At 41.6% G+C, this 11,375-nt stretch overlaps 1 protein-coding gene across 2 annotated transcripts; it reads left to right on the forward strand.

Moving 5' to 3' along the window:
* The first annotated feature begins 5,561 nt into the window (after positions 1 to 5,561).
* On the forward strand, positions 5,562 to 11,309 carry porcnl (porcupine O-acyltransferase like). 2 transcript variants are annotated; one of them, XM_031566191.2, is made up of 13 exons: positions 5,562 to 5,782; positions 6,480 to 6,633; positions 7,046 to 7,238; positions 7,501 to 7,544; positions 7,702 to 7,883; positions 8,065 to 8,195; positions 8,386 to 8,511; positions 8,665 to 8,765; positions 9,127 to 9,203; positions 9,555 to 9,618; positions 10,154 to 10,239; positions 10,574 to 10,684; positions 10,830 to 11,309. In XM_031566191.2, exons 2-13 carry the CDS (start codon positions 6,498 to 6,500, stop codon positions 10,926 to 10,928), a joined length of 1,350 nt encoding a protein of 449 aa, XP_031422051.1. In that variant the 5' UTR covers positions 5,562 to 5,782; positions 6,480 to 6,497; the 3' UTR covers positions 10,929 to 11,309. The 2 variants fall into 2 exon arrangements, with proteins under 2 accessions (XP_031422051.1, XP_031422052.1); XM_031566192.2 differs by lacking the exon at positions 5,562 to 5,782 and adding an exon at positions 5,793 to 6,393.
* The last annotated feature ends 66 nt before the right edge of the window (positions 11,310 to 11,375 follow it).

An 11,375-nucleotide genomic window follows, 5' to 3' on the forward strand; every position in this document is an offset into this window, starting at 1 on the left:
GGACCAGGATTATCCCAACACACCAGCGCACAATACCCTCAGATCATCTGTTGACCCCTTCCTGTCGTCTTTGCTCCCTTAATACGTCCATCTAAACCACACGGTCTGCGCTGGAATACATTTTGGCTCTAATCTTTCTTTCCCTATCCCAGGCTGCAGACACAGAGGGATTTTGTCTGTGTTATTATTTGGGGTAGGACGGCGTGTGGTACAGAGCAAAAAGCCTTGTGTGGTGTGTAATGGGAGAGAGTGTTAGTCTTCGTCCCCTCTTGCCTTTTTGCCCAGCCACTCGCCCATCAGTGCCCGGTGAGTGCTGTTAATCACCAAGAGAGCAATTGCCCTGAGTCACCTCTCCGTCATGCATCACTCCCTGCTGCATCATAAACACTCTGACACACACACACACACACACACACACACACACACACACACACACACACACACACACACACACACACACACACACACACACTCACACACACACACACACACACACTCACTCACACACACACATACACATACACACACAGAGACACACATATGTACTCTATTTAATCCCATTATATTGGGATTAAATATATTGGGATATTATATTGGGATTAAATATATTGGGATATATTATATTGGGATTATTAGGACATTATCTTTTTTGCTTCAACTCTGTGGATAGACGTGAACACAGAAACGTATTACATTCTTTGAGCTGCCATCCATTCACCAGGAAAAATCTGTGACAGGATGCTGTTGCAGTTGGAGTCGACTCACTGACCCAGTGATCTTATACACAAATGTGTCCTCTCTCTGTCAGCTGTGGATACGGTATATCAGTCAAGTTCTCATTGGTGAGCTTGTTGTCTGTGTAGCCTTAACATTGCCCCTTTCAGGGATGACACTGTTTCCTATCTTGTTGAGGTGACAGAAAGAACACAGAGAAAATGGCAAAGAGAAGGTAAAGGGAAGAGTGTGTGAGGAGTGAGGGAGGGAAAAAAAGAGAGAGAGAGAGAGAGTAGTATAATGACACAAAGAGCAATGATTAGAAAACTTGCAGGAAAATTCATTTACTATTTTCTCTGTGTGAATTATCTATGTGAATGGTTTTTTGCTTGCTGAGAAAATAATAGAAAAGAGGTAATAAAAGATAAGCTGTTGCCAAAGCCAGGATATTTTAAAGATAACACATTATTTCAATTACCCTGTGTCTGGTTTTCATGGCTTTGTCTACCTGAATAGCATGCTCTGTGATTGAGATATTTCAGTGTGACATTAGTATGCATTCGAGCATATGGAATTAATTTGAATAGCGAGAGACAGACTGAATTTTAACAATGTGCTCATGACTAATTTACTGACTCAACTCCGAGGGACTGGTGTGTTGTAAATAATAAACATTGGAAATCCATCAGGGAAATCAACATATGTTTCAGATCTCATTATTTCATTTCATTTCGGTTCTGTTTGTGTTTCCATGTTTGTGTGCAAGTGAGTGTGCACAAGTGCGTGTCTGTGCACATTTATATTTAAACAGAGACAGTAACATTCTCAATTCAAAAGCAGTTTTATCTTTCAGCTACAAAGTTGCAAGGTACCCACTATCGACTCAGTTTCTTTGTAGGCTCATCATTTATTTGCATTACATGTGCATGTATTTCTTCAGCAGCGATTTCCTATCTATGTCAAATGCCCCCATTAAAGCACTTACAGTTACATGCAGCAGAAGTCCCTCTCCTGCCGCCCACACACAGCCAGAGTAGGCGACATTTCATCTTAGCCCAGTGCTATTTCCCTTTCTGCTTATCTCATATCAAGAGCAGAATGGGTTTTCGGTGCATGTGATATCCTGATCCATTACTGCGCAGAGGGTCTGAGCAAAACATCCAGAATGGGACAGGAGGAGAGCTTTAACGTGAAGGTCACGAGTAAACAACACACTCCTACCAGAACACACACACACCCCCACATCTCCACACACACACACACACCCACATCTCCACACACACACACACACACACACACACTACCCACATCTCCACACACACACACACACATCTCCACACACACACACACACATCTCCACACACACACACACACATCTCCACACACACACACACACACACACACACACACACACACACACACACACACACACACACACACACACACACACACACACACACACACACACACACACACACACACACACACACACACACACACACACACACACACACACACACACACACACACCATCCCAGCTCATCCTGAACAACATGCCACGGGATTTCAGATAGCGAGGGATTTGACAAGCAATTATAGAGGTATCTGTAATGTACTCGCCCAGGCAGCGCAGAAGAACAGACAGGGAAGAGAGACAGGGAGAGGGCAGGGAGGGGGACCGTGATGAGAGGGGCAGTGTTGGCTGTCACCAGGAGACGAGAAGGATCGCTCTCCCCCTCCCTCGGTTGAGCACAGGGTCTAGGGGGTACGAGGAACTGGGAGATATATTTGGCTGTACATCAGCTGGGTGTAGAGGAAAATGCTTTATGGGGTCTGATAAGATTTACAAATTGGAATGTGGAAATTGGATAAATCTTTCAAAGCGTTAAGAGATGGTAAAATACTGGAAACTATTTTCATGAAGATTCTGTCAGCTTAATATTCTCGATATGCGTTAAAGCAAAGATATATACCACTGCATTCACAGTGTCTCTAATTTAGACAATACTTGAGCTATTGCTCACCAAAGGGAGGACACAATTGCCCAGGAAAATTAATTATTCTGTGTCCTATTGTATTATACTGTCAGCAATTTTGTAATGTGTGTGTGTGTGTGTTTACAACTGGATAACATACTCTGGAGCAGTAAATGAAATCTAAAAATACATAATAGAAAATACTGCAGATTGTACAGCCACTTAGTTTGAAATGAATTGCAATAGCAATGAAAAAATACATATCATATTAACCTCTGAATCAATAGTCTCATATATTCTTTTTTCACATGACTGAACTCGGCATGAAATCACACTGTTGATGCTGAACACCCATCTCTTGACCAATACATTGACACTGAATATACTGTAAATATAAATGCACACTGTATGTATCCATATCTATATAGTTTCATACATATGTTTCATACATACATTTCTTAGATATGCAGCGTCCCATGCTTAGCTCATGCCTTTCCTCTGTCCATCTATTGCAAAGCAGGACACTAAATAACGAAGACTAGTGAGGGCGCTAATTTGACACGCTAAATAACCCTAATTACAACCCCACCTTAATAACACTGTTAATGGCAACTAGGGAAGATAGATAAAGGCAGAGAAAGAGAGAGAGGTCAAACAGAGGGGACTGGAACAGAAGTGTAGGAAAACCCTGCGTGGACCAACGCAGGAAACACCGCTCCGGAGAGTGATTGGAGGATAAAGACAGAGCTGATTAGACAGAGAGAGATAGTAGATTTCCTCTGATGTCCAGGATGATCCATGGGCCTTGTCTTCCATGGCTTAATGAATGGGAGAGACATTAGGGATACAGAGGAAGCGGAGTAACGATGGTATCTGGGGACATTTAAGAGGAGGAAAAATGATTGCAGTGGAACAGAAGCATTTGGGGAATATATATGTGAGAACATAGCGAGAAAACATTGATATGATGTCAGATTCTTACAGTGGCAAGGTCACATCTTTTTCTTTGCTCTCTGCCTGATAGGCAACCAGCCAATGAATAAGCTGGTACCCTTAAAGTGATACTTGAAATGTAGTATTATAGAGTGATTATAATCAAATGAAGAGGCACGCCATAGATTTTTAATCAGCACATATACTTTCACAATTTCTTAGAACTATTGGAACTAATGAGCCTTGTTATCATCAATCATTCACTGACGGCGCCATTCTCTTGCCTAGTAGACATCCTTTGTTTTCGCCCAAGCAATGCAATTGACAGAATTGTAGTCAAATACTTGTACCAGGGAAAACGTCCACATCACTTGGGGGATGGGGGACCAAAGAACCAAGCAATATAAGGGGGAGACAGAATAGCCTGAGTTTCTATGGCAAAGAGGAGAGAGAGAGAGGAATAAAGGAAGCAAAGGCGATGGGGGAAGGGTAGGTAGTAGCAGTGACGTGAATGTGTAACTGTATTGTAGAGCCTCACGCCCTCACCCTCCAGGTGATGGCACTTGCAGAAGGCTTTAATCTTCAGAGCACATTCTCTCCCTCAGTGTGTTTCAACACATTTGGTGCTTATCAGAGCAGTGCATTAAACTGCCCCAACAGCTCCTGCCATCTTTTCCAAAATGGCTTGAAAGTATGTTCCCTCATATGTGGCTCTTGCATGGAAGCAATTTATTGTTTGCCGACTCTTAGTACACGTAAGCTGCATAGTTGTATCCTTTGATATACAACGTTGGGAATTTGTGTGCATCTCTGTGCAGCAGTATTACGCAAAGGGTTTTATTTTCTATGTTAGAGCCTTGTGTTCTGTCTACCTTGGTCCAATAATATTGACCCACTGGGCCAGTAAATAAGGCTGCACACTACTTCCCTTGCAGCCATTTTAAGTGAAGCAATAAGGCAGAGATTGTTCAGTCTCTGTGGGCCATCCCCCCAAAGGCTGGTGTTTCACTCGATCGGCCCTACCCAGCCCCGCTACTCCAGTTGCCTCTACTCTACTCTCCACTCACCTCCACACATATTTCGTTTGTTAATTAGTTTATGCAGATTACGTGCTGACTTTCAAACCCATACTTTACAACAAACTGTCAATGCGTGTGCCAGCGCAGATGACTCAGAGACCCTCGACATAATAGCAGAGTGGCATGTTTCAGGTGGAGAGAGCAAGGGACAGAGAGGGAGAGAGGGAGGGAGAGAGAATGACAGAGGGAGAGAAAGAGAGAGAGAAGGAGAGGCCATATTTCAAGGCCTAATTCATGAAGTCCCATGTCTGTTCCATGTGGGTCAGCAGCACAGGGGAGCTATGGGGGAGGGAAGCCAGGGGCTGGTTCTGAGAACGAGCCTGAGACGGGGTGAGCTGCGGCACAAACCCCCAGGTGTATAAATAGGCTGCTGCTGGGGGTGGTGATGAATTAGAGACAGACAATAATTTAGCCCTGAAGGACTTTGGTTACGCAGGCAAGAGCGACACCATGCCAGCTACTGGTAGTACTGCAGCCTGCCTGTAGACCTACCAGTCATGAAAGGTACTATGACAAGAGTGCCCTTTTGCTTAATTCAGTCTAATTAGGAAATACAAATGACGTTTGTAAAACGAACTAAGTTAGGCTTGTCTATTTTCTTCATTCTTAAACTGAAAAGGACATATTACTGCATGCACTGGAATATGTGGTTTCATTCAACAGTTTGTCCGTTACCGGCCAATAGCCTACATCATGGAATATTTGTAGTGGACATGTGTGTCCGGTAAATATTCCATCGCGAATCTCTCTCATCTCTCTCATACACACACACACTCAAACATACAAACAGCATCACACAAAATCATCACACGACAATAGAGGCCTACCGTTATAAGACTTATCGCGTCACATGTATTTTCAGCAATGACCATTGGCTTAGCCCTCCTACTCGTAGTTTGGTTGATTAGCCAGAAATCTCAGTCTTGGTTGTAATATATAGGCTACTGTCATCCGTTATATGCAGCGTTTTTGAAAACATCTGGATACCCTTCTGTGATGTCCCTGAATCTGAGCTCTCGTATCGAGATTTGCAGGATACTTCCGGAATCCACGTTTTCAACGCAGTGAGCTTTGGCTGAGGTAAGGCAGGAATTTTTAAGTACATCGCAGTATTGCACTCAGGGGACACTAAAACCATTTAACCATCGAACAGAGTTTAATAACACAGGAAGGCTTTGTGGTCGCAATCTGTAGATTCATACATTTGGATTATGCGCAAGGATTTGTGGGGCTCGGCGAACATTCCTCAACTTGTTTTAGTTTAAGTAAATAAAACGCATTTATGCGTGGTGGCTACCGATATGTCGCTGGTTGTTTGCAAACCTACACCAACAGAATCATGTTCTTAGTTGCTCAGCTCTCGGTTCTCTTTTCAGTCGGCCGAAAGATCAAACGCTCAGGCGGGACAAAGCTGTGTTACATTTCATTGTTAGCAAGAAAAGCATGGTTAAAGATAGCTGCAGCATTATTAACCAGAGCTAGGTCAACAACACCCTCTGCAGGCATAACCGGATTTATCAAATGCATCTGCCCACAGATAGAGTTTCGGTAGCTAGTGTTGTTAGCCTAACTGCTATTTTTTAATGAAGGATACATGGTTGTTTGAAGACAGGAAAGACGTTTCTGTAACAATCGGTTACATTGTTGCAGTGCTCATGGAAAAGCACGGTTACTTTTAACTTTCACAGCAAGTCAGTTGTAGTTTCGCACATAAGTCAAAACAGCTATCGCAAGGTGCCATTTGTGTGTGTAGGTAAGCCTACTTTGTTCTCCCCAGGGTCCTTCAGGAGATGCCATGGCAACATATAGTAGGTGGGAGCTGTTCCAGGAGTTGGCAGTGGGCTGTGTGCTCCCCGCTGCTCAGCAGGGCTTTGATCAAGTATGGCAACTCCTTTTTGTATGCCTGCTGTGTCGCTTTCTCTTCAGGACAGGTGAGAATGTCTGCTACTGTTTCTCTGTTTAGAAATATACAAGCCTCATGAAGGCACACCACAGAGCCGACCCATATTCACATTGTACTGTAGCCTATTAAACAAAGGAAACATTTAAATGCTTGGATCTGTCATTATGCCCAGTTTGTTATAAACTTTTGCCACACTGTCATTTGCCACACAACCATGTCTTAGTTATAGTTAAACCTTATAATGGCGTACATCCTTCTAGGAACTAAATGTATTTTCACAAATTGTGGTAGATTGATCAAGTTGTCATTTTGGCCATATCCATGAAGTGCCATTAGATGCACTGATGTTTTCCCTAACCTCTTTTTAAAATGTGAAAATGAAATAGACTCTTGCCCTCTTCATTAGCTGCCCTCTCTCTCTGCTGTTGATCCCCCTGCAGGTCTGCCACCCAGTGTGAAACATCTGTGCTCTTTGGCTGCAGGGCTCTATGTCCTGTACCAATTCTTTGAGCTGCACATGGTTTGGGTGCTGCTGCTGAGTGTCCTGTGCTACCTCACCCTCTTCCTGGTCTGTTACTCCAACAGCCGTGGTACCTTCCTCTCCCTCGCCATCCTTATCTATCTTCTCGTGGGGTAATGATGATGATGATTATTATCTTAGCCATTTCCTGATTTGTATCTGATCTAATATGACTGCTGACTGATTGGTTTTGAAATTCTTGTAATTTCTCTCATGATGAAGTTTGGGCTACCCACGGCATAGTTATGAGTTTGATTTCTTGAAACTTGAAATCCATAGGTGTTAGCTGCGTGTTGAATGAAAGTCACTGTAAGTCACACTGGTATTTGGTGTTAAATTATTAAGTATTATGTCACTGCTGTTTTTGTTTCCAAGGGAGCTGCACTTGGTGGATGCCACAACCTGGCTAAAAATAAGAGGTGAATGAAATATTGTCATGCAACATTTCTAGTGTCTACTATTCCAATCTAGTCTGTGTCATTCCATCACAGCCTTAGACAGAAGTGATTTCAACACACCAGCATGTGTGCAGTGAATTGCAGTGTAACTGACACTTGTTTTTTATTGCCTCTCCAGGTTCCCAGATGGTGGTGGCGATGAAGGCTATCTCACTGGCCTTTGATTTAGATAGAGGGGTCATTTCTGCTTTTCCTTCGCCTCTGGAATTCATGGGCTACGTCTTGTTTGTGGGCACCGTCATTTTTGGTCCCTGGGTCAGCTTCACCAGTTACAAAGATGCGCTCGATAGCCGCAAGTTGGTGAGTAAGATCATCTGTTTGTCTTTCAGACTGCTTTAAACCAGGCATAGGTTAAAATCCAGTTCCTTTGGTCAACCGAAGAATAAGTGTCCTGTGTATGCTATTCCAAAGCTGGCAGATATGTAGAGACGCTTACTGTGTTCTGTATCAGGCAATAACTATAAACCTTCATACTCTACAGAAATTTTCTTGGTTTGCAAAGATCTCTGGGAGCTGGGTGAAGTGTCAGCTCTGCTTGGTAGTGTCCACTTGCATTGCACCATACCTCTTCCCATACCTGATCCCAGTCGATGGAGGGGAATCTCTGAACAGGTAATTGAGGACCAAGTCACTGTTTTGTGTCACACACTTCAACCACTGCCTTAGTCATGCATTATCGTAAACTATCTTATCATAAATTAGAGTGACCATGATTGAGGAGAGGGTTGGTTGAATTTTCATGACCTTCAAACCAGTGTTGTTTATGTGTGGTGTTATATAAGTCAGTGTGTTTTATCCATAGGTGGCTTGATGCCTATGAGAATGCAGTGTCCTTTCACTATAGTCACTACTTTGTGAGCTTCCTGAGTGAAACCACCACCACCCTGGCTGGAGCTGGCTTCACTGATCACAAGGACAATGTCAAATGGTGAGAGGTCAAATGGTTTATTTGCACCTAAGTCAACAAAATGTGCCTTTTTCCATGCTGTTAGTCAACTTAAACAAAAAGTGTCACTAACTTAATAAAATGAAATGTTTTTGTAGGGAACTGAATAATTGATGTGTGCTTTTCTTCCTGTAGGGACATGACTGTGGCCAACCCTGTTAATGTGGAACTACCCAGATCCATGGTAGAGGTTGTGACATCCTGGAATGTGCCCATGTCTCGTTGGTTGAATACATGTAAGTATACGTCGATGCTCATTAGTCTTTTCTTAGGATCAATAACTTTCCAAAGTTGAAAGTCACTTGCAAGATACTAATGTTAATGGAAACTGTTGTATTCAATTCATTATTTTTTGGGAAAATCACTTTGGGCTTCACCTTTAACTTAACATAGAAATGTAGTGTTAGCATTTGTTAGGTTAACACATTTCTGATATCCTGCTGATTTCAAATTTATGTCAGAATACTGAGCACTCAATTACAAATACAATAACAGTACAAATTTAGTAAGGCCACAATTCATATAGCAGAAATATTACCCAATACATATTTTTGCTTAGTTTTTTCCCCTATGAAGACATGTCATTTGTTCCTACAGATGTCTTCAAAAGTGCACTTAAACTGGGAACATTTCCTGCCATTTTGGTGACCTACACAGCCAGTGCCTTACTGCATGTGAGTCTGAATTTCTGTTCATATTTTGTTTAAACCAGTCTTGACGGTGTGGAAATCAGTCATGTCTTTGATGGAATTTTAAACATTTAAAAGCTGTGGTTTTTAAAGTCTCAGCTTTTTAGTGTATGGACGTGCTTGGGTTTCAGGTTTATAACACATTATGCATTCTGTTTGAAGTGAAGCCTTTGACAGATCAGTCTATACAGACAGACTCTTCTATATAGGCTAAGGGTGCTGCAAATGCCTCATAGATCAAATGTATCTACTGTATTTCTTCAATAAAAGGGCAGAATAATTTGTCAGGCTTGTGCTACATAAGTGAGAATGTGTTGTGTGTGTGTGTCTCTTCAGGGTCTCAGTTTCCACCTTGGCGCAGTCCTGTTATCTCTTGGGTTCATCACCTATGTGGAACACGGTACTTCGCTACACTTTTTACTGTTAAAAACTAACCAGGTTGACTGATACAAGTATACTCAGACTATTTCTGAATTAACGCTATTCAAGCAGACCCTTGTTCAGAAATCACTTAGTTATCTTTATTTCAACGTCTTATGACATGCAGGGAAGCTCTACTGAAAAATGCCCAGAAGATGGCATCATAGGTTCATTAGTTGTTGAGTGCTGTGGTAGGAAATAAAATTCAATATTAAATATTTAAGGTAAGTGCCTTAATATTCTGATGGCTGTTTTTTGTAACTCACTGCTCTGAGACAAAAGTCTGAAAGACTCTCTAATCAGCAACTGAAAATGATGTATGAACGTATGAAGAATTTTTAAAGAGATGGACACCCATACTACTAGTTGGAATTTGCATATGCAGTGTGGAGCTGAAGGAATTACCATCAGTGGTAGCTGAGGATAGTAAGAACCCCTTCAGTATGTTACATCAGCTTTCTGTCTGATGATGATGATGTATCACTTTTTAAGTTGACTTAAATGTCTGATTTCAGTTCTTAGAAAGCGCTTGGCTGCCATCTTCAGTGCCTGCATCCTGTCAAAGAGTTGTCCACCTGATTGCAATCATCAAAACAAGAAGGTATGTAGTAGTGCTAGTTGCTTTAGTTTGAAAGTTGAATTGGCTGAATAGTAGGGCAGGTGCAAAACGTTTCTTTAAAATGTTGAGAGTTCAATGTATTGTAGAGTTACAAAGACTACAAAAAAGACTACTGCGTCACATCTTCACATAATATACTGTGTCTAGGAATTTATTTTCCTAACGATTTTCACATAAATCACAAGGTGGATCTTTTTACACTGAATAATCCAGTGCAATCCAATAATCCATGCAGCTTTGTAATTGAATATTTTATTTTGTGGAATTTGAAAGTAAAGAAAAGGAATTCTCATTTATCACGGGTTCCTTCTTGCAGGCTCTGTGGGTGTTTGGGATCAATATAATCTTTAGTACTTTGGCCATTGTCCACCTGACCTATCTGGGCTCTATGTTTGACACTGATATGGACAACATGGATCCAGGAGAGGTAAGGCCCTATTGCTACTGACATGCATTAGACATGTCACAATTAAGTTCGATTTTAGGGAGATATTGTTGGATTCTCCCAATTAAGTCTGAATAAATAAATAAATAGATTTGATTTATACATCAACCCCTTCTTTTCACTGTAGGGTTACCTGGCCAATCACACCATCCAAAAATGGTCGGAACTGAGCTGGTTGAGCCACAAGGTTATGTTTGGCTGTTTTGTGTTCTACTGGCTCATATGAACGTCATCAGTCGACTTCCTACGAATACACTCCCTACAGAGAATGGCAGAAGCTTGTGACTCATTGGCTGACTTTCTACTCAGTGAAGAATACTGCATCCCTTACACTTGAGTCAGCCAGTGTCACACATCAGTCATGTAAATCATGTCTGAGCCTCTCTTTCAATAGTGTAGGTCAAATGAATGTACCTTACTGAAAGTATGCAGTCAGTTGACTGGGATATTGGGTCACTAATAGTACTCTGTTACAGTATATACACAATTAGATTCACAGATTATTGGAAAAATCTGGAATGGATCTAATTTGTATTTCTTAAAACTTAAAACCGTATCTACCATTTTCATTAGAACTATTTATTTTTCTATTAAATGCTCGTTTCTATCCCTTTGTTGTTGTTGTTTTTTTTCTTTGACATTGCTCTGCATAGCATTTACACCTAAATTGCAG

This window comes from Clupea harengus, chromosome 4, assembly GCF_900700415.2.
Source record: "Clupea harengus chromosome 4, Ch_v2.0.2, whole genome shotgun sequence".
NCBI classification, from domain to species: domain Eukaryota; kingdom Metazoa; phylum Chordata; class Actinopteri; order Clupeiformes; family Clupeidae; genus Clupea; species Clupea harengus.